This window comes from Chlorocebus sabaeus, chromosome 16 (assembly GCF_047675955.1).
Source record: "Chlorocebus sabaeus isolate Y175 chromosome 16, mChlSab1.0.hap1, whole genome shotgun sequence".
In the NCBI taxonomy this organism is placed as follows: domain Eukaryota; kingdom Metazoa; phylum Chordata; class Mammalia; order Primates; family Cercopithecidae; genus Chlorocebus; species Chlorocebus sabaeus.
The window spans coordinates 12,800,641-12,822,617 of NC_132919.1; the positions used below are offsets into that span (position 1 = coordinate 12,800,641).

The 21,977-nt window shown below is 45.7% G+C and overlaps 1 protein-coding gene across 5 annotated transcripts in view; it reads left to right on the forward strand.

The window, feature by feature from the left end:
- Positions 1-21,977, forward strand: part of ARHGAP44 (Rho GTPase activating protein 44) — a 202,899-nt gene that overhangs the window by 151,864 nt on the left and 29,058 nt on the right. For all 5 annotated transcript variants that reach the window (XM_008010422.3, XM_008010420.3, XM_037987300.2 and 2 more), the window contains 8 exons: positions 1,392-1,473; positions 1,868-1,995; positions 7,172-7,283; positions 7,682-7,763; positions 10,844-10,924; positions 14,249-14,362; positions 15,038-15,129; positions 17,326-17,506. In XM_008010422.3, coding sequence (XP_008008613.1) covers positions 1,392-1,473; positions 1,868-1,995; positions 7,172-7,283; positions 7,682-7,763; positions 10,844-10,924; positions 14,249-14,362; positions 15,038-15,129; positions 17,326-17,506 — 872 coding nt within the window. The remainder of the gene's footprint in view (positions 1-1,391; positions 1,474-1,867; positions 1,996-7,171; positions 7,284-7,681; positions 7,764-10,843; positions 10,925-14,248; positions 14,363-15,037; positions 15,130-17,325; positions 17,507-21,977) is intronic.

Here is a 21,977-nt window from a genome sequence, read left to right on the forward strand (position 1 = left end):
CTGGGATTCAGATGATTCTCCTGCCTCAGCCTCCCGAGTAGCTGGGACTACAGGTGCATGCCACCATGCCTGGCTAATTTTTGTATTTTTAGTAGAGATGGGGTTTCACTATGTTGGCCAGGCTGGTCTGGAACTCCTGACCTCGTGATCTACCCGCCTCAGCCTCCCAAAGTGCTGGGATTACAGGCATGAGCCACCGTGCCTGGTGGAAAGTTTATTTTAAAGTAGTAGAATGTTTTCAGGTGTATTCCATTGGTTGTATTCATGAAGCTAATATTTAATTTTAGAAACTCTAAGGCATTAGAGTTTTACATTAGTTTGACATTAGACATTACAATTTAGACTTGGAATGTCATGACCTCATTGCCATTCCAAGCTTTACTAGAGAGCCTAATTGTCATTTGGGTACCATTTATTTCAATATTCTGATTTTTAAAAAAAATTCATATTAGTTTTACTTTAATTTTACTTAAGGATATTAGTGTCCACCCTCCACAACAAGCCCTCAAACAGATTAATTTCCTCTCTTTTCCTTATACATGCCCAGTTTTGGGGAAGGGATAGGAGGATTCAGTAATCAAATGAAGTAATTAGTGTTCATGAGTTTCATCTGCTCTTATCAACATGTTGGCCATTTTCAACTAATCATATGGTCAAAATAGAATACTTTGAAGGAATCTGTTCTTTGGACTGCATCATTTTCACCAAAGCAATCTCACCTCCAGGGTATTTGAAGAAGATTGCACATCAAGCCACAAGTCTTCTGATCAGTGATGTGTTAAACTAACTTTGCAGAAACAAAAGATGTGTACAAATTAATGATATTTAACTCGTACATATCTCATAAATCAATTATTTTTCATATTTATTTAAACAAATTTGTTTGTATTTTAAGAGATGGGGTCTTGCTATGTTGCCCAAGCTGGTCTTGAATTCCTGGGCTCAAGTGATTCTCCAGCCTCAGCCTCCTGAGTAGCTGGGATTACAGGCATGAGCCATCATACCTGGCTCAGCAAATGTATTTCTAAATGTGTTTTCCATTTATGTTTGCTACGGTTGCCCCTTTCTTTGTTGCCTTTTGCATTGAGGATGGGGTGCCACAGGAGGAAGGGTGGTGATGAAGGCAAGCTTTCTAAGCCACGTTCCAGCTCTGAAGAGCTCCCCCTGTTCCTTTCTGGTTCTCCTGCTTCCCAGATTTCCACTTGTAGTGACTTTGTTGTTACAGAGGCTAAAGAGGAAGCATGCTCAATATTTTAGGTAGATTGGAGGAGGGAACGGGTGACTACCTCCTTCCCCATGTGGAAGCACCTTCCTGCAAAATGCTTTGCTTGCCATGGCAGCCTGTGTCCTTGTGCCTCGCTAAGAGTGATACTTGCCTTGTGTCTTCTCAGCTAATCGAAGTGCAAGCTGAATACCACAGGAAGTCCTTGACACTATTGCAGGCTGTGTTGCCTCAGATCAAAGCACAACAGGGTAAGTGCAGGCCTTCCCTGGAGAAGGGAGGGCTGGAAAACCTGCTCCCCGGATGAGATGAATTCCTTGTATGTCATTGGCCCTTACACTCTGCCCAGAGGATCATCTATAGATGAGCCTTTAGGACTTACTTCCAAGCTGGTGCCTTGAGTCGGGGCTCTGTAGGAGTGCCCGTAGAACATTAACCCCAGTGGCCCTGGACGCAGTTGGCTGGCCATCCCTTGCCCCCTGGCCCCAGTCCTCCTGTTATCCCTAAAACCACAGAATGGAGGCTCAGTTGGGCCTCCCTCTGTTTGGAAATCTCAGGAGAATCTGGACGACAAAGGAAAGCGAGATTCCAGCATGAGTGACCTTGGCGAACAGCTGACTGACTCTTTCTCACTCCTCCCCTCAGAGGCCTGGGTGGAGAAGCCTTCCTTCGGGAAGCCGCTGGAGGAGCACCTCACCATCAGCGGCCGGGAGATCGCCTTCCCCATCGAGGCATGTGTGACCATGCTGCTCGAGTGTGGGATGCAGGAGGAGGTAGGGATGAGCACGGCCACATGCTGCCCCGGGCAGGTCTCCTTTTGCACGAGACAGAGCCTACAGGATCCTCCCTCCTGTACCATCTCCACTCCAGCCCCCACAAATCTTGATGGGTTAAGACAGTGGCTCAGCCCCATCTTCTACAGAACACAAATCGATCCTACCTTTTACCGTGAGCCTTCATTTGTCAAGAAGAGAGGATTGCGATGGCTGTGAGGAACAGATGGCCATATTCTAGCCATTCTTTCCTCCGGTTTAACATGTTTGGATAATTTGGGCATTCTGCTGCTATTGTTTTTTTTTTTTTTTTTTTTGAGACAGTCTTGCTCTGTCGCAAGGCCGGAGTGCAGTGGCGTGATCTTGCTTCACTGTAACCTCTGCCTCCCGGGTTCAAGTGATTCTCCTGCCTCAGCCTCCCGAGTAGCTGGGACTACAGGTGTGTGCCACCATGCCCAGCTAATTTTTTTTTTTTTTTTTTTAGTAGCAATGGGGTTTCACCATGTTGGCCAGGATGGTCTTGATCCCTTGACCTCATGATCCACCCACCTTGGCCTCCCAAAGTGCTGGGATTACAGGCATGAGCCACTGCGCCCAGCTCTGCTGCTGCTAATACTACTACTTCTCCTTTCTCCTCTTCCTCTTCATCTTCCTTCTCCTCCTCTTCTTCCTCTTCCTCTTGCTTAATAAGTTACCTAGTTTTAGGTAATTTGAAATGTTAAGGCTCTTAAACTTTTTTTATCACAACTCTTTTATAGAGATCCTGAAAACATGATTGATAGATATATTAGAAAGTACTTTTTAAGAGCCACGTGTAAAAAGTGTCTATGAGAAATTGTTTCTTTCTTTTTGAGACCGAGTCTTGCTCTGTCACCCAGGCTGGAGTGCAGTTGCATGATCTCAGCTCACTGCAACTTCCACCTCCTGGCTTCAAGCGATTCTCCTGCCTCAGCCTCAGAGTAGCTGGGATTACAGGCGTGTGCCACCATGCCTGGCTAATTTTTGTATTTTTAGTAGAGACAAGGTTTCACCATGTTGGCCAGGCTGGTCTTGAACTTCTGACCTCAAGTGATCTGCCCACCTCGGCCTCCCAAAGTGCTGAGATTACAGGCATGAGCCACTGCACCTGGCCCAAGAAGTTCTTGATAAGCGTTGTTTTATTGCTGTGTAAATCATTTCCTGGGACATACATCTCATCTTTGGTTTCTTCCATAGACTATTTGAATATCTTTCCTGCATCTTCCTTTGATCTGATTTGCCAATCAGTATTTATTTAGGGCATGCTGTACATGTTTTATTGAGCAAAGTATGAGATAGTGAGATAGGAGACTATAAACTTATTGCGGGAGATGAGCATAGCATCCCTCAGTTAAGCCTAATTCACGCAAAACAGTCTGTAAGTCTCTAAGGGAGACTCAGACAAAGTAAGGGCTGTGGAAGAGAAGGAAGCCAGTGAGCGTGCGGGTGTATGTTACAGGTTTCCTGTAGGCCAGCCTGTTCTAGATGCTGGATATTCGAAAAGGAATGGGAATAAATGTATGTTTTTAGCACATTTTATGTGCCAGGCATTTGCATGTTTGTTATCAATTTTTTTTAGCTTAGCTTAGCTTAGCTTAGCTTACCTTATAAGACACGGTCTTGCTCTGTCACCCAGGCTGGCGTGCAGTGGTGCGATCTTGGCTCACTGCAACCTCTGCCTTCTGGGTTCATGTGATTCTCCTGCTTCAGCCTCCCAAATAGCTGGGATTACAGGCTCCCAGAGCCTGTAATGGAGTTTCAGCATGCTGGCCAGGCTAGTCCGGAACTCCTGACCTCAGGTAATGCGTCCGCCTTGGCCTCTCAAAGTGCTGGGATTATAGGCGTGAGCCACTGCACTGTGCCTCAATTTAAAACCGAGAAGGTCCATACCATCCCTGAGAGAGAGTTTCATGGAGAAAGATGAACTGGACCTTCTTTTTTCCTATCTTTTTTTTAAAATTATGGAAAACCATAAACACATAAAGGTAAAATAATGAGCCTTACCACTCAGTTTATGGGCAATTTTGTTACATTTCTGCCTCCATTTGCTGACCCCAAACCCCTGCCTTGGATATTTTGAAGTACATCCCAGACATTATGTCATTTCATTTATAATACTTGCATATGTATCTCTATAAAATAGAGGATGTTTTAAAATACAATATTTGACTGAGCACAGTGGTTCACACCTGTAATCCCAGCGGTTTGGGAGGCTGAGGCGGGAGGATCACTTGAGCCCAGGAATTCAAGACCAGCCTGGGCAACATAGTGAGACCCTATCTAAAAAAGTAAAAAGAAAAAGAAATTAGTTTAAAAATAAAATAGGCCGGACTTGGTGGCTCACACCTGTAATCCCAACACTTTGGGAGGCCAAGAAGGGTGGATCACCTGGGGTCAGGAATTCAAGACCAGCCTGGCCAACGTCATGAAACCCCGTCTCTACTAAAAATACAAAAATTAGCTGGGCGTGGTGGCGCACGTGTCTGTAATCCCAGCTACTTGGGAGGCTGAGGCAAGAGAATGGCTTGAACCTGGGAAGCGGAGGTTGCAGTGAGCCGAGATCACGCCACGGCACTCCAGCCTGGAGAGTAGAGCGAGACTCCATCTAAAAATATATATATACACGTTATTATACCCAAAAAGTAACAGTAATCTATTAGTATCATCAAATATCTAGTCAACATAAACTAGTTCTTAAAGAGCAGTGCCTTTGACGTCTCCCAGCTCCCATCTCTGCCCTTTCTGGGCTGTTCCATTTCTCAACAGACCTCGCTCTCTCACTTGAATTTTTCCCTGTTTTGTGTCAGCTCTTTTAGCAACACATAGGTTCCAGTTTCCCCTAGCCTAAAAAAATATATCTCTTTTCAGCCCAGCCACAGCCTCATATTTCTTCCCAATCTCTTTGGTTTTGTTTTTTATGCTACCCAATTTCTTAAAATAGCTCTCAACATTTGCAGCGCCTGCATCCTTGCCACCACCTACAGATCTTCCTCTGGTGTTGCTTTGCTCCTGTCCCTGGGCTAAAACTGTCTTCCGGGATCCCCAGGGACCCCCAGGTTGCCAAATCCGATGACTTACTGCCAGCCTCTTGGGCCACACCACTGCTTGGTGTTACTAATGTAACCATCCACAGAACTTCTAGCTCCCTTGGCCCCCTGGTTCCCTCTGGCCTCTGACCACAAGGGCCTCAGGGTCCTCTGTTCAGCACCATGGTCCCCTCTGGCCTCTGACCACGGGGCCTCAGGGTCCTCTGTTCAGCACCATGGTCCCCTCCCTGCCCCGCTAGAGCTGCTCCTCAGCCTCAGTGAGGATTCCCCCTGTGAAAGGGCTTCACTCGTGCTCACTGCCATCCTTCAACATTTCCATGCACACTTTCCTCTAACGCCCCTGAAACAGGACTCCTTAGCTAATATAACAATCCCCTCCTCCTCCTAGTTTTTATGCTTCTCTCAGTTACACGATCAAAAATCTAAAGGCTTGTCTGTGACAGCTGTTTCCTTCTCTTTAGCATTGTCCATCACCAAATCCTGTTGGCTCTTCTTGCATGGCAAGGGCATGGTTTTATGAAGATCTGAGTGACTCCTTTCATGTATTCTGCAGCTTGCTGTCTTTGTCGTAGCAGCCTTACTGATACACTCGTCCAAACGTTCATGTAGCTTCCTCACATATATGCCGGAAGAGCTTTGCACATCTGTTTATCTGATGTACCCTATACTGAGAAGGGAGTTAGTGATCCTAGCAAGGCATAAGCTTAATATTCCAGAGTGGGAACACTTTTTCTAAAGGAAATTGGAAGTCTCTATGGCCATAAAAGAGTAAAGGAGCAAGGACTATTCTACCTGCTTGTTTATCAGCCTGTAGGTTGCATCACTGAGTGCAAGGAACTAAGGTGGAACAGAAACTGATAGGTCTTTTTTTTTTTTTTTGAGACAGAGTCTTGCTCTGTCACCCAGGCTGGAGTGCAGTGGCGTGATCTCGGCTCACTGCAAGCTCCGCCTCCCGGGTTCTCGCCATTCTCCTGCCTCAGCCTCCCGAGTAGCTGGGACTACAGGTGCCCGCCACCACGCCCAGCTGTTGTTTTTTTGTATTTTTAGTAGAGACGGAGTTTCACCGCGTTAGCCACATGGTCCCAATCTCCTGACCTCGTGATCTGCCCGCCTCGGCCTCCCAAAGTGCTGGGATTACAGGCATAAGCCACAGCGCCCGGCCAACTGATAGCTCTTTAACCCATGTGTCACTTACCTGTGACGTGGTTTCTTTCCAACTCTGACCTGCATTTATTTTCTCCTCCACACAGTCCTCTCCTCTTCTCTTTCGCATCATAACTCTCTTTCACTCTCTAAGGTGCAATGGTTCACTTGGAAGAAGTGGCAGTGATTTGAAAATAACTTTTGAAGGCATAGACTTTATTTGATTCTAAAAGTATAGGCCAGGTGCTGTGGCTCACGCCTATAATTCTAGCACTTTGGGAGGCTGAGGCAGGCAGATCACTTGAGATCAGGAGTTCAAGACCAGCCTGGCCAACATGACGAAACCCCATCTCTACTAAAAATACAAAAAAAGTAGCTGAGCATGGTGGTGGGCGCCTGTAATCCCAGCTACTTGGGAGACAGAACATGAGAATTGCTTGAACCCGGGAGGCGGAGGTTGCACTGAGTCAAGATCACGCCACTGTACCCCAGCCTGGGCAACAGAGCCAGACTCTGTCTCAAAAAACAAAAACAAAACAAAAAGTATAGCCCTGGTGCCTCCCAACACACCCACACCCCCACCCTGTAGACTGTCTCACATTCAACTTACCAGACTGACCAGCTCTTAGTCAAATTATTCTCCAAGATTTATCTTACACATACAAGAACAAGATGTCTAAGTGCCCAAGGTTCATTTATCCTCTAAATAGCTACTGAGCCAGTGTGATGAGCCACCGCTGCACGAGGCTGTGGGGACACAAGAGTAGGTAAAGCCAGTTCCTGCTCTGAAGTTGCTTATGTGCAAAGAGGGAGACATTGAGAAAGCAGGCAACTAGGGGATTGGGAAATGGTGTTGGGCGAATGCACCTGAGAGGTTTTGGAGAAAAGAAGCGGGCAGTCGTGGGGTCTGCGCGCTTTACTGTTGTACCTTGGAGTTGCTGTGCGCTGACCCTCTGTCCTATTGGTAGGGACTCTTCCGAGTAGCCCCCTCTGCCTCCAAGCTGAAGAAGCTGAAAGCGGCCCTGGACTGCTGCGTGGTGGACGTGCAGGAGTACTCGGCAGACCCTCACGCAATTGCAGGTGGGCACCTCTGGGGCGCTCCTGTGTGCCATGGAGGCTTGCAGGGAAGGGGTGAGTGGGGAGGCTGTGTGGCTACAAGTCCAGGACACTCGAGCCAGTGGCTGCCCAGTGCACTTCAGATGTGTCCACTCAGTACCCAGTTTCAGGGCTGGGTGCTGTGGCCCCTTGAAGGAAGGCCTCCCCGCATGCCAAGGGAGGACGAGGTAATTGCAGGAAGTAAGGGGGGCCAGGTCCCCTGTCAGAGCCTCATATGCATTTCCATAGGAAGCTAACATTAGCTGTTGACATGGTGGTCAGGAGGCCCATCCCCAGATGGAACCCATGTGGGCAGCGCTGGCTGGTGGGTCTTGTCTCTGCCATGTCATAACCGTTCAGACCGATATTTTATTCATGCCTAGGAGCTTTGAAATCTTACCTCCGAGAGTTGCCAGAACCTCTTATGACCTTTGAACTCTATGACGAGTGGATCCAGGCTTCCAAGTGAGTACCCCTTGTTTTGGAATGTCCTGTGAGTTCCAGTTTATTTGGAAGTATGTGCTGAAATTATAGAAGCATGTAACCGATGATCTTGCAACCCCGTTTCTCGATCTCGCCATGAAGGAGTGCTTACGCATTTGCCCAAGGTGGCAGGTCCAGGGACACCGATGGTAGCATTATCTGAGATAGCAGAAGCCTAGAAGTCACTAAAGATTCATTGGAGAAGGGGGTTGGGAAGTGGCTAAGTGAACTGTGGAGTGTTTGTACCATGGCACACTCTAGAGCAATTAAAAATAGGTAGAGTTATTCATGCTCACATAAACAGATAGGAAAGCAAGTTAACAAGGACTCCCGTGACATTCTATTGTTATAAAAAGGAAAATAAACACCCAGCACACTTAAAACAATAGAATTTTGAAAGGACCTATATTGGTGTGTAAGTGTATGAAAGAAAGTTCTGGAAGGGCTCGCATAGGCTGACAGCAGTGATTCCTTCTGGCCAGAAAAGTAGGACAAGTGAGTGGGCACAGGGTCTTTACCCTCATCTATAATAACCGAATATATTTTAACAATAAGTAATAATGAACTTAAAGGGAGGTCACATGTCATGACACGTGGGCAGCGGCCTCTCTCTCCTCTCCGGAAGATGCGCCCAAGGGAGAGGCCGCAGCCCAGAGCCAGGCGCAGGGCTGTAGCAATGTGCGGAAGAGTACAGTGCATGGAACAGGTAAAGCCTGCTAGCCCTGATACGTGCTCTGGCTCCTACGCATGGTTTTTGAGTCCTGGCTTATTTCCTCAGTTATGCATGCATCAGAATGGCATTGTATGTTCTCTTGGGCGTAGGTAAGAGCTGTCTTAAGTAGATAGCATTGTTTGGAGGAATGTACTTTTACTGAGCGAACGGACCGGTGTAGCGAGCAAACACACAACACCAGCGTGGGAGAATTGCTACCAGCGCAAAGATGGTGGAGATGAGGGTAGAGACAGTCCAGGTGGGAGATGAAGGAGGGAGAAGAATGTTTTCTGAGAGCAGGACTAGAGCAAATAGCCACCTAAGGTAGGGGCCTGTGAAAGGAAATGATTTCTAGAGATTTCTAGTCATGGGATTTAGTCATTGGTGTATTTCTCAACAACACCGTGAGAAACAGGTGTTGTTTATCATCCCCCATCAGAAACAACAGTGGAATATGTGTCTGATGCTGCTCCTTCTACTTTTTGAAGAACTGGGCCTGGAAGAGACCCACCTGACCTGGAAGGGAAACCAGGCTCCAATGTGTAGGGCCAGAAAAAGCCAACTCCAATCAAGTTGCCTAATGCTCTTTTATTTCCAAAGTAGAATGGAGATCATGCACTTTAAAAGGCTGGCTGAATAATATATGGTTCTCTTTTATCTCATTATGGAAAGCGAGTGCTGCGTTTCATCATATTAATAATCACAAGTGTTACCATTTATTGAGTGCTTATTAGAGACTCGACATTGTTTTAAGCTCATTATATGTTTTTTTTTTTTTTTTTTTGAGGCGGAGTCTCACTCTGTCTCCCAGGCTGGAGTGCAGTGGAGCAATCTCGGCTCACTGCAAGCTCCGCCTCCCGGGTTCCCGCCATTCTCCTGCCTCAGCCTCCCGAGTAGCTGGGACTACAGGCGCCTGCCACCTCGCCCGGCTAATTTTTTGTATTTTTAGTAGAGATGGGGTTTCACCGTGTTAGCCAGGATGGTCTCGATCTCCTGACCTCGTGATCCGCCCGCCTCGGCCTCCCAAAGTGCTGGGATTACAAGCGTGAGCCACCTCGCCCTGCCTCATTATATGTTTTTAACTCATGTAAGTTTGACAAGAACTCTGTGAAATGGGGTGTGCTGTTTCTCCTGTTTTACATTTGAGGAGTTTGAGGTATCGAACAGGTATGTAACTACAGGTTACCTGCTGGCTAGTAAGTGGTAAAATGGGAACTTGAATCCAAGGAGTCGGTTTCAGGGCCTTGACCCTTAACCGCAGCACTTTTTGCCTCTCTAGGACAAGAATGTGGTCCTAGGGATGAAGCCAAATGAGAATATATCCTTTGATGGAAACTGTCACTCTTATTATTTATTGGATATATTCGTGATCTTGATGATATACAGTTAGATAAAGGCAGGATAGCTCAGTGCTTCAGGAGCTGTCCAGAGATACTTCTGTTCCCACTTCATTTGCAAATGTGGGTCTCCATTAAGAAATAGGAATGATCCAGATGACTCAAAGAGGTCAGTGTCTTTGAACCAGGGAAAAACAAGAACTGATTTCTGCCACTGGATGACATGCATATAGCACCTAAGAGCACATCCTCTCAACCAAGTAATTTTGCCTAGAACAGTGATTTCCAACCCTCCGCGTGCATCATTGTGTCCTGGGAAGCTTTTTAAAGGTACTAATGCCTGAACCTTTTTTTCAGAGATTTCGATTGAATTGGTCTGGGTTCTGTGATTCAAAGCTCCCAGGGCTATTGGGTTGATAACTATGAACCTGTGATGAAGCTGAGTTTCATCAGAGGCCAACACTCACCTTAACAAGACATTGCACTTCAGGCCAGCTCAGCAGGACACAGACAGATCTGCCATAGGATGGGACATCCGGGAGTCCCAGGAGGAGCCAGGGAAGCAACGGCTGAAGTTAGGGATTACCAGGACAGTGCAAGACAGCCTGAAACTCAAAAAGGACACATCATTGCAAGCCACTTACGTGATCTGTTTCCATGCTGGAGTCATGAAGAATATAGGCTCAGAATAGCCCATGAGCCAAGCTCCCTGACTGGCATCTGTGTCCTCCTGCAGCCCCATAGCCCTGTCACACCAGAGCAGGTCTGTGGCTCTGGCACATATTCACTTGGGGCCTCTGATGTGTGCAGAGGAAGTATTGTTAAAATAGCACAGGACAAGACAGAAGGAGAACATAGAGGGGTAAATAATAACTAAATTTTTTAATGCTAGCTTGTTGATATGGTCAGTTACAATGGTTGGTATCAAATAGTATAATGATTGGTTAATATGATTTCCAATGAGACTTTATTGATTCGTGCTTAACCAATGACTTTTCCTATCAATTTCTCAGTATCCAGGAGCAAGACAAGAAGCTTCAGGCTCTGTGGAATGCTTGTGAAAAGTTGCCTAAGGCCAATCACAACAACATCCGGTAAGTGGATACTTACCAAGTGTAGACACATGGCTTGGGCTTATGTGAGCCTTAGATACACAGCTCCCCAGCTGAAAGTCATGGTAACTACCACGCATAGCATTTTATGATGTCCAAGGCATTATTAACATACATGTTCTCTCTTTTGTTTTTTGTTTGTTTGTTTTTTTGTGTTTTTTTCCCCCCTTTTTTTTTTTTGAGACGGAGCCTTACTCTGTCGCCCAGGCTGGAGTGCAGTGGCACGATCTCGGCTCACTGCAAACCCCGCCTCCCAGGTTCATGCCATTCTCCTGCCTCAGCCTCCCGAGTAGCTTGGTGTCTAGGCTCCCACCACCACGCGTGGACTCTTTTAAACCCCAAACCACCCTGTGAGGGAAGGCAGGGATAATTATTGCCATTTTTTAGATAAGGAAATGGACTCAAAGAAGTGAACCATTGGCTAATTCAGTGAAAGGAGCAAAGGTGAATGCAAACTATCGTAAGATATTGGGGATTTATGGTAAAGACAGGTAGGTGTTGGTGGACACCTGGGGGAAGCTGACCTGTGTGGGAGCTGGGGGAGGCAGAAGTGTCCTTGAGCAAGTCCACAGGAAGGAGGGGTGAGGGAGCGTATTCTCCAGTGCTCCACCATTCCCGAGCCCCAGCTGTGTTCCACGTCTGCCTCTCGCTTTCCTTGCTACCACCCGAGCTTCCACTTCCGGCACTCTGCAGATCCTTCTCCATGCCTTGCCTCCTGCTGCTTCACACTCTGCTTCTTTACCGCTTTGTCTTGCCAGCGCCCATCCCGGCCCTGCCGCCTTTCCTCCCAGCTTCTTAGGAGGCAGATTTTTAGCATCAGCACCTACTGCCATCTGCCTGGTTATTTCTGTTTTCCTGTTAAAAATCCCCAGAACGATGGGATGGCAGTTCCTCAAACAATTAAACACAGAATTACTGTAGGATCCAGCAATTCCACTTCTGGGTATGTACCCAAAAGAATCAAAAGCAGGGACTTAATATTTGCACACTCGTATTTGTAGCAGCAGTATTTGTAGTAGGTAAAAGGTAGAAAACCAATTGTCCATCTACAGATAAGTGGATCAACAAAATGTGGCATGTTCATGTAATGGATGCCATTCTGATTCTTGTCATCACATAGATGAAGCTTGAGGGCATTATGCTACGTGAAAAAAGCCAAACACAAAAAGACAAATGCAATATATGATTCCACTTATATGAAGTACCTGGAGTGGTCAAACTCAGAGAGAAACAAAATGGGATAGTGGTTGCCAGGGCTAGGGGATGGTTGCCAAGGGCTAGGGGATGGTTGCCAGGGGCTAAGGGACAGGAGATTATTGGTTTTTGTTTTCTTTTGTTTTTCTTGAGTCAGAGTCTCACTCTGTCTCCCAGGCTGGAGTCCAGTGGTGGAATCTCGGCTCACGGCAACCCCCACCAGCCGGGGTTCGAGTAATTCTCCTGCCTCAGCCTCCTGAGTAGCTGGGACTATGGATGTGCACCACCATGCCTGACTAATTTTTGTATTTTTTTTTAGTAGAGACAGGGTTTCACCATGTTGGCCAGGCTGGTCTCAAACTCCGGGCCTCAGGAGATCTGTCCGCCTCGGCCTCCCAAAGTCCTGAGATTACAGGCATGAGCCACTGCGCCTGGCCGAGATTATTGTTTAATGGGGACAAAGTTTAGCTAGGGAAGATGAAAACATTCAGGAGATGGATGGTGGTGATAGTTTTGTAACACTGTGAATGGACTTAATGCTACTGAACTGTACATCTAAAAATGGCTAAAGTAGTGAATTGTATGTATATTACAAATCAAGTCCCAAAAGCGGGAATCGGATGGATTCAACTCTTGGCATGTTGCTGACCATAGCCTTAGGCCACTGGTCAGCCCATGGGTTGGCCTAAGCTCTCAGCTTAAGTCCCACATCTTGGTCCAGACCTGTGTGGCCTCTTGGAGGGTGAGGGATGGCCAGGAGAGGCTGTGGGTGGAGTTTTCACAGTGACAGCTAAGTGATTACATGGTAGGACATGAGTCTGCTGGACTTTCTACCGGGCTGATGAAGGTGAGCAGAAAATTCCGACTGAGTCGCTTCACTATGATCCAAGCAAAATGGGGTTAGGACCACAGCCTATTGTAACGGAGAGGCCAGAGAAAGCATGTCCTCTGGAGATCCTGGGGCCTCTTGTCGGGGCCTGACAGATTTTGAGTGTGGTTTGCCAAAGCTGTTTTTTTTTTTGAATTTGCACATAGCTTCTTCATTGTATTTGTTTTATTTCTATATAGCTTCTTTGTTGGCTGTTTGATAAAATAACTTTATTAAGCTATCATTTTCATACTATCGAACCTTTTTAACATGTGCAATGTAGTAGTTTTTAGTGTGTTCATATAGTTTTGCAACTATTAATTAGTGTCTCATTTTAAAACATTTCCCTTACCCCAAAAAGAAATCCCCTTCCCGTTAGCAGTCACTCCTTATTTTCCCCAACCATGCCCCTAAGCAACCACTAATGTACTTTCTGGCTCCATAGATCTGTGTATTCTAGGCATTTCATATAAATGGAATACTTTAATTTGTGGCCTTTTGTGTCTGGCTTCTTTCACTTAGCAGACTGCTTTCAGGTGTATCCGTGTTGCAGGATGTGCCAATACTTCATTCCTTTTTATGGTTGAATAATATTTCATTGTATGGACATACCACATTTAATGTATCGAATCATCCCTTTATGGACATTTGGATCATTTCCACCTTTTGGCTCTTACTAATAATTATGATTCCATGAACATTCATGTACAAATTTGTGTGTAGACAGCTTTCTTTTGGGTATTATCCCTAGGAGAGAATTGCTGGATCATATGCTAAGTCTGTGTTGGACTTTTTCTTTATTAGATCTTTCTAGAGCACCCAACTGAGGGTAACTCCAGGAAACACCACCCCTAGCACGTAGATGTTCCTGCCAAAGGTACTTAGACATACTGTTGATCACTCCTGCACACAGGGAAGATGGCAAGAAGTAATGGGGTTTGTAAAAAGCGAGGCACTTCAGGTCATTATATACTGAGTCAGAAGGAAAGATGGAGACTTTCTGGCCAGTGTTAGTTGAAGCACATGTTGACACCTGACCCAGTGAGATCTGAGCCTGTCTGTTTTTGGAAAGAGGATGCAGAATTTCCACTTCCTGACACGTGAGCCATGTTCATTACATTACAGGTGCATGAGTCTCCTAGTCAGTGAGATATGTGACATGAGAGAAGCTTCTATCCAGTCCCCAGGGGCACATGGCTGGTGTTGAGCCTTGGTTAAACCTGGCCTTTCTAATTTTCTTTTAGATACTTGATCAAATTTTTATCCAAGCTGTCAGAATATCAAGATGTAAACAAGATGACTCCCAGTAACATGGCAATTGTTTTAGGACCTAACCTCCTATGGCCACAAGCAGAAGGGTGAGTACAGGGCGGAGAAGCTATGTGGGTGATTGGGTGAGACTGCAGGGCCTGGGCAGGGTGGACAGGACAGCTGGGGCCCCAGCTGAGCGCCAGCGTCGTGTGTTTTCCAAACCCTGTTTCTGTGTTGGCCTGCTCCTCTTTTAGGCTGAGGAAGAGGCACAGAATTCTGCAGATCTTTCTTTTTGTTGATTGTCCAAGAGCTCCAAGTCTGGAGTCAGGGTCTTCTCTGAGCTAATTAAGTCAGCATTGGGATGAAGGGGAAGAAGGGCGTAGGACATGGTGACACAGGCCACGCAAGCTCTTACACTCTGTCATAAGACGATACATCCCAGCCTCTGGATTCGGAGGGATAGAGAGCTGTCTCCAGAGACAGGAGAGTTGGCAAGAGGATGAGAATCACAGGGATGGCAGGGAGGAGAAACACACCTCACGTTGAAAGTGGCTGTGTAGGTCTTGTTCGTGTGCCCTGGGGTTATCCCCATTCTGCAGATGGAAAAAGAGAAGTTCAGAAAGGTGAAGTGTCCCTCCCAAGAGAAAGTCTGCTCTCAAACCTCCGCCTGCAGGGTTCCAGTCCAGGGCCCCTTCCTGGGCTCTGCAGCCAGAGGACCTTGGGCCTCAAATCCTGCCTCAGCTGCTAACTCCACCCTCTCTGCCTCTGCTCTCTGTTTACAGGAACATTACAGAGATGATGACCACAGTGTCGCTGCAAATCGTTGGGATCATAGAACCTATCATCCAGCATGCGGACTGGTTCTTCCCTGGGGGTAGGTGACAGCACCTAGGTGCCGGGGCAAGAGGCAGACAACAGGAATATCCTGCAGGTTCTGAGTCTTTGAAGCCAAGTACCACTGCCCACAGGCCTTTTTTTTTTTTTTTTTTTTTTTTTTGATTCCCCTATAAACACACACACGCAGACACACACAAAGGCACACACATATCAGGGTACAGTCATGACAGCTTCCTATTCTGTGATCTCTATTTTTTTTTGAGACAGAGTTCTGCTCTTGTCCCCCAGGCTGGAGTACAATGGTGCGATCTCGGCTCATCGCAACCTCTACCTCCCAGGTTCAAGCAGTTCTCCTGCCTCACCCCTCCAGAGTAGCTGGGATTACAGGCATGCGCCACCACACCCGACTAATTTTTTTTTGTTTTGGTTTGTTTTTTGTTGTTGTTGTTGTTGTTGTTGTTGTTGTTGTTGTTGTTTTGAGACGGAGTCTCGCTCTGTTGCCCAGGCTGGAGTGCAGTGGCACGATCTTGGCTTACTGCAAGCTCCGCCTCCCAGGTTCACGCCATTCTCCTGCCTCAGCCTCCCAAGTAACTGGGACTACAGGTGTCCGCCACCACGCCCAGCTAATTTTTTTCTCTTTTTAGTAGAGAGAGGGTTTCTCCATGTCACTCAGGCTGGTCTTGAACTCCTGACCTCAGGTGATCCACGTGCCTCAGCCTCCCAAAGTGCTGGGATTACAGGAGTGAGCCACCGCCCCTGGCCTGTAATCTCTATTTTAAGGGACGCTCTGGCCTGAAGGTGCCCACTGCCTGTACTAACCAGGTCCAAGGATTTTACTGGTCTAATATCCATACTACGGTTTCTTAAATCTACAAATCTTAGAATTGCTGGTGCAGGGAGGAAAGAGATCCTGTGATCCAGATCCTTCACTTTGTAGATGCAGAGGGAGACCAGGTCCTGAGATGGATGGGGACTTTTGTTCAGGACTTACAGATCACCTGGGTTCCTTACAGACCCCCCTTTGGCTACCCTAGATTGTGCCCTTTGAGTTGTCCCTCAGCATGTGAAGGTGAGGGTTCAATCTCAAAGGCAATGAGATTCTTTCTTTTATTCCTGCTTCAAAATTAGGCTCTGAAGGCAGCTTCCTAAGAGGGAGTTTCAGTGATGTTCTGAGCCACAGAAGCCTCACTCCATAAGTAGATGACTCTTAGTGGTGACAGCTTTGAAGAGATAGCAGTTGTTACACTGAATTCGGCGTCTGCTTAAAAAGATAATAATACGTTCTGTACCTTATGTTTGGTAGACATTAAGAGAATGCTTTTTGCTGTGTTGCAACAGCTGTTAAGGCACGTGGGGATGATATGTTAGTAATTCTGTGCCCTGCCCGTTAGAGGTAATCAATTAATGCTGTTCTAACATTGAAGAAGTTTGATTGTCTTGCTTTTGCTTCATGTGTTTTAAGGTCTGAACTGCCGACTCCCTAAAAGTTGCTTTGATAACAGAGTTGGGTGGGTGTGGGAAATCAAGATAAAGAAATAAAGGAGATAGGAGTCAAGGCAGTAATCCTATAAGTTCTGTGGCTGAGCTAATTCATTACCACTGCAGACAGGCAGAATTGTACAGAGCTAATTTATTCTCATTGACTAGGAAAGGATGGGATGAGTACTTCTGTGTATCTCTTTGACAGCCTAAAAACAACTTTAATGAAATCTCTATTTCTAATATCTTGAATTTATTCTGTATGGTTTTCCAGAAAGGCAGTATCATCTATAAATATTAATATTGCCTCTTATTTTATTTTCTTGACTAATTCCATTGGCTAGCGTTTCTCAAATGGTGTTAAGTAATGGTAGTGATAGTGGGCATTGCCATTTCTCCTGATTTGATTAGGACAGCTGTCAGCTTTCAGTCCTAAGCACGAGGTTTTAGAAAGATGATTTCATATATTTCAGAAAGTATCCATCTGTTTCTGTTTTTACAAAGTTTTTTTTTTTTTTAAATCACAAATTGACATTGCTTTATTAAATGCCTATATAGGTGATCACGTGTTCCCCTTTTTGGCCTGTTAATGTGATGCATTATGTTAATAAGGTGAATTAATATGTGGAACCATGGGATGAAATTTTCTAGGGATGACGTATGAGGGAGTGGGTGTCTGGACTCATTCCTTCCCTGCCCAGGAAGGGTGTGGCAGACCAGGAGTTCACGTGTACCAATTCTTTCTTCCCCGCAGAGATAGAGTTCAACATTACTGGCAATTATGGGAGTCCAGTCCATGTGAACCATAATGCCAACTACAGCTCAATGCCCTCCCCAGACATGGACCCTGCTGACCGGCGCCAGCCCGAGCAGGCCCGCCGGCCCCTCAGCGTCGCCACAGATAATATGATGCTGGAGTTTTACAAAAAGGATGGGTATGAACTGGTGTCTCTTTCTCAGCACTGGGGATTGGGGGAGGTGGTAGGGGTGGATGGGTGACACATAAGAAAAACAGAATTACGGGAAGGCTGCACTGACTCTCAGCAGTTTAGGTGACTCGTAGCAATTAAACTGTATCTGCTCTGTCTAGGATGAGTTTCTTTGACTTGCCTCCCTTTAGACCAGAGGTCAGGGTAGCCTTCTTAGCTGACACAGTTGTGATCAGTATGAATTAGTTCTCATCAAAAGAAAGAAAACATAGTCACTGAGGGGAATTAAAAAAAATACATACACACTTTATTTGGAATCAAAATGTATACATGTAGATCAATTCCAGAATTTGTAGTGGCTTTACTTTGATTATAAATCGGCTCATCTGCATTCTTCAGAAGCATCCTGGCATAAACAATACATTTAATGTAGTTTAACATTCCCCGTTTCAGCCTAAAACTGGAAACAGCCTGAGTGTAAAATCCTTCTAGGTTTTTAAGATATTTTCCTATCTTTTCTTATTAACATCCGTAACTACTTCAATGCAGTTATTAAGAGTCTTGTAAGTACATTCAATTTAGTTTGCATAGGAACAACCCTGTCCACACTCATGTTAAATTAGTTTATATAATATTGAGCTACATAACGATTCCCATAGCAAGAAAGATGGGCATAAACAGGTTTCATAACAAGCACAGCTGACTCACGGTAAGCACCAGCTCAGCCATGGCAACCAGAGGACGTGGACTAATGAGCGTGTTCAGCAAACTGCAGGCATCCACGAATACCTCTTACAGGAGGATATTGTGTGGGTCAGGCAAGTCAGTTCAGTAAACTTTGGTTAGAAATTAAAAATTACTACTGTAAAATAAAATTTAGCAACTGCTCCTTTAGGATAGATGAGAGCATAAAGCATTGAATGGGAGTATCGGAAATGCAGATAATAGGAAGTAAGCTAGCTAGAACCTTCCCCTTTCCTGACAGACCACTGGGCAGCCAGAAGGATGTGCTTGAAAGGTCCATGGCCTAAAGGGCACAGGAGGGAAGGCTGAAAATCCAAGAACTATTAGAGGTGTGTGAATCTTACTCTTCACCCCACTTCTTTCTGAATGGGAGTTGGTATTGGAGAACTAAAGTTGGCAGACTAGACCTAGGCTTGTTTCCTGGGATGATGGTAGAGCCTTCACAATGGCCAATATTTCTTGTTACTTCGCCTATCAGAGACCATTTGTATGTGGCAGGTGGGAGTTGTTTGTGTGCTCTATGCTGGTGTTTATTGTTCTCCACTTGGTGGAGAAAGAGAAAAAATGGAAATTCTTAGAAATTCAAATGAGTAGGAAAACATTTCATTCTCTTTTGTTTTGTTTTAAGACAGTCTCGGCTGGGCGCGGTGGCTCATGCCTGTAATCCCAGCACTGGGAGGCCGAGGCAGGCAGATCACAAGGTCAGGTGTTCGAAACCAGCCTGACCAACATGGTGAAACTCTGTCTTTACTAAAAATACAAAAATTAGCCAGGCATGGTGGTGCGCATTTGTAATCCCAGCCACTCAGGAGGCTGAGGCAGGGGAATCACATGAACCTGGGAGGCGGAGGTTGCAGTGAGCCAAGATTGTGCCATTGCACTCCAGCCTGGGCAACAGAACAAGACTCTATCTCAAAAAAAAAAAAAAAAAAAAGAAAAGAAAAAAAAGAGAGTCTCTGTCTGTCACCCAGGCTGGAGTGCAGTGGTGCAATCTTGGCTCACTGCAACCTTGCCTCCTGGTTTCAAGTAATAATTCTCATGCCTCAGCCTCCCAAGTAGCTGGGATTACAGGCAGGAGCCACCATGCCTGGCCAATTTTTGTATTTTTAGTAGAGATGGGGTTTTGCCATGTTGGCCAGCCTGGTCTCGAACTCCTGACCTCAGGTGTTCCTCGCGCCTCGGCCTCCCAAAGTACTGGGGTCTCAAGTGTGAGCTACTGCGTGCCTGGCCTCAGAAAAAATTTCTTTAATCTATAAAAAGGAATATACTTAGAATCTGAGAGAGACAGAAAAGTGGAGAGTGCATTGGAATTTGTTTTTAGAATTTGTTTTTAAATCTTATTAACTCAGGTCTTTTGTGAAATCTCTGTAAGCTGAAGGGATGCTCTTGAGGGTAAATTCTGGTCCTGGCTGGGTGATACAGCACTCCTGATATTCCAGGTGTTTCTACATCCAAAGTGTGCCCCTCCATCCCTCCTCCATCCTCTCTGCCAGGTCTGGTCTGATTCCAGTGCCTCCTGGGTGCACTCCAAATGGCCTCTAAGAGAGAGTTACCACTGCAGGTGCATTGCGGTACTCAGAGTTCACTGGCCCACTATCTGCAGGCAGATGCAAAAACTTGAGCAATATCTTAAGCAGATACCTTATCTCTGATCAAGCTCTCCTGCTTAAGAATTTTGTAAATGATGCGTCCATTCTGTATACTATTCTTATTTAAAGTTGAAACTGCCACCATCTACTTTAAGAGTATAGGAAATTTATTACATAATTTATTATTGTACGTAAAATAAAATATATATTTCAAAATGTGTATTAAATGTTAAGTTCAGGCCGGGTGCAGTGGCTCACGCCTGTAATCCCAGCATTTTGGGAGGCCGAGGCGGGTGGATCACCTGAGGTCAGGAGTTCGAGACCAGCCTGAACAACATACAGAAACCCCGTCTCTACTAAAAATACAAAATTAGCCTGATATGATGGCACATGCCTGTAATCCCAGCTACTCGGAAGGCTGAGGCAGGAAAATCGCTTGAACCCGGGAGGTGGAGGTTGCAGTGGGCCAAGATCGTGCCATTGCGTGACAGCCTGGGCAACAAGAGCCAAACTCTGTCTCCAAAAAAAAAAAGTTAAATTCAATGAAGGTCTTACCGGTTTAGGGTGGCTCTCCCTGAGTTGTCTGGGGTAGAGCGTCTGTGCGTACGTTTTAAGGAATTGTAGTGAATTATAGAAGATCAGTTCTTACCTGACCTTAAAGAGAAACCTAAAGTTGTGGGTGTTTGCGGGAGAGGAAAGAAATTTACATCTCTTGAGTCCCTGTGTTATCTTAGTAACATTACGGCAGCTCTCTATATTGGCCCCATTTCTGATCTTTTGAAATCTATGAGATGCATTTTAAGGTCTTCACACTGCTCATCGAAACCCTGACAAATTAAAGCTCATGTTATTGAAGGCTTTTGGCCAAGTTAAAAAACCAGATATATATATGAATTATATATCAATAAAGCAGATACTTATTTAAAAAGAAAATTAGAGGCAGAAAAACTGGGTAAATTTGCAAAGAAATGGTAAGTTCCCCATCTGTGTCAGTGACACTTTCCTAGGCTGATGGCTGTTATGTCCTAGATGTCATACAAAGCGTCTTACTCCCCTCACAACTCTAGGCTTTGGTCCTGATGCCTTTCTAATTCAAAATGATGCAGGAAGCTGAGTTTCTTTAGCAGGGCTTGGGATCCAATTCAGGAGCTTTATATATACATTTTTCATCATTGTGGTAGGTTAAATAATGCCCATCTACCAAAGAAAAACAGATCTAAAGCCCTGGAAACTATTCATATTTCCTTATTTTGGAAAAAGGTCTTTGAATATGCTCTTGAAATAAGGAGATTGATTATTCTGGATTATCAAGATGGGCTCTACATGACATCACATGCATCCTTATTAAGAGGGAGGCAGAGAGAGATTTTACTGCACACACACAGGAAATGTGAAGATGGAACAGAGAGAAATTTGAAGAGACGGCTACAAGCCAGAGATTGCCAACAGCCACCAGAAGCTAGAAGAGGGAGCAAAGCCTTGCTCCCTTCTTGAGTTCCACCTGGGAATACTGACTCTAATTTATTTACAAAATCAATTTCTGGGCGGGGCGCGGGGGATCATGCCTGTAATCCCAGCACTTTGGGTGGCGAAGGTGGGTGGATCATCTGAGGCCGGGAGTTCAAGACCAGCCTGACCAACATGGAGAAATCCCATCGCTACTAAAAATACAAAATTCGTCAGGCATGGTGGCGCATGCCTGTCATCCCAGCTACTCGGGAGGCTGAGACGGGAGAATCGCTTGAACCCAGGAGGCAGAGGTTGCAATGAGCCGAGATAGCGCCATTGTACTCCAGCCTGGGCAATAGGAGCGAAACGCCATCTCAAAAAAAAAAAAAAGAAAGAAAAAGAAAAACAAGAAAAGAAAAGAAATTTCCATTGTTTACCAACCTTGTGGTTGGTTCTTGTGATAGCAGCCACAGGAAGCCAGTGCTGTTGTCCACTGCAGCTCCACACCAAGAGCTTTGGTAAAGATGGCAGCAGATGCTTTGATTGTCCTCCCAGAGAGTGTTGGAATCTGAGTGCCCTCCCTTCAAGTCTGAGTTGCTCTAGTGAGTTACCTACCTAGTAGGATGTGGCAGAGGTGATGTTCTGGGACTGCTGAGGCCAGGTCAGAAGAAGCCTTGTAGATTCTTCCTGGGTCT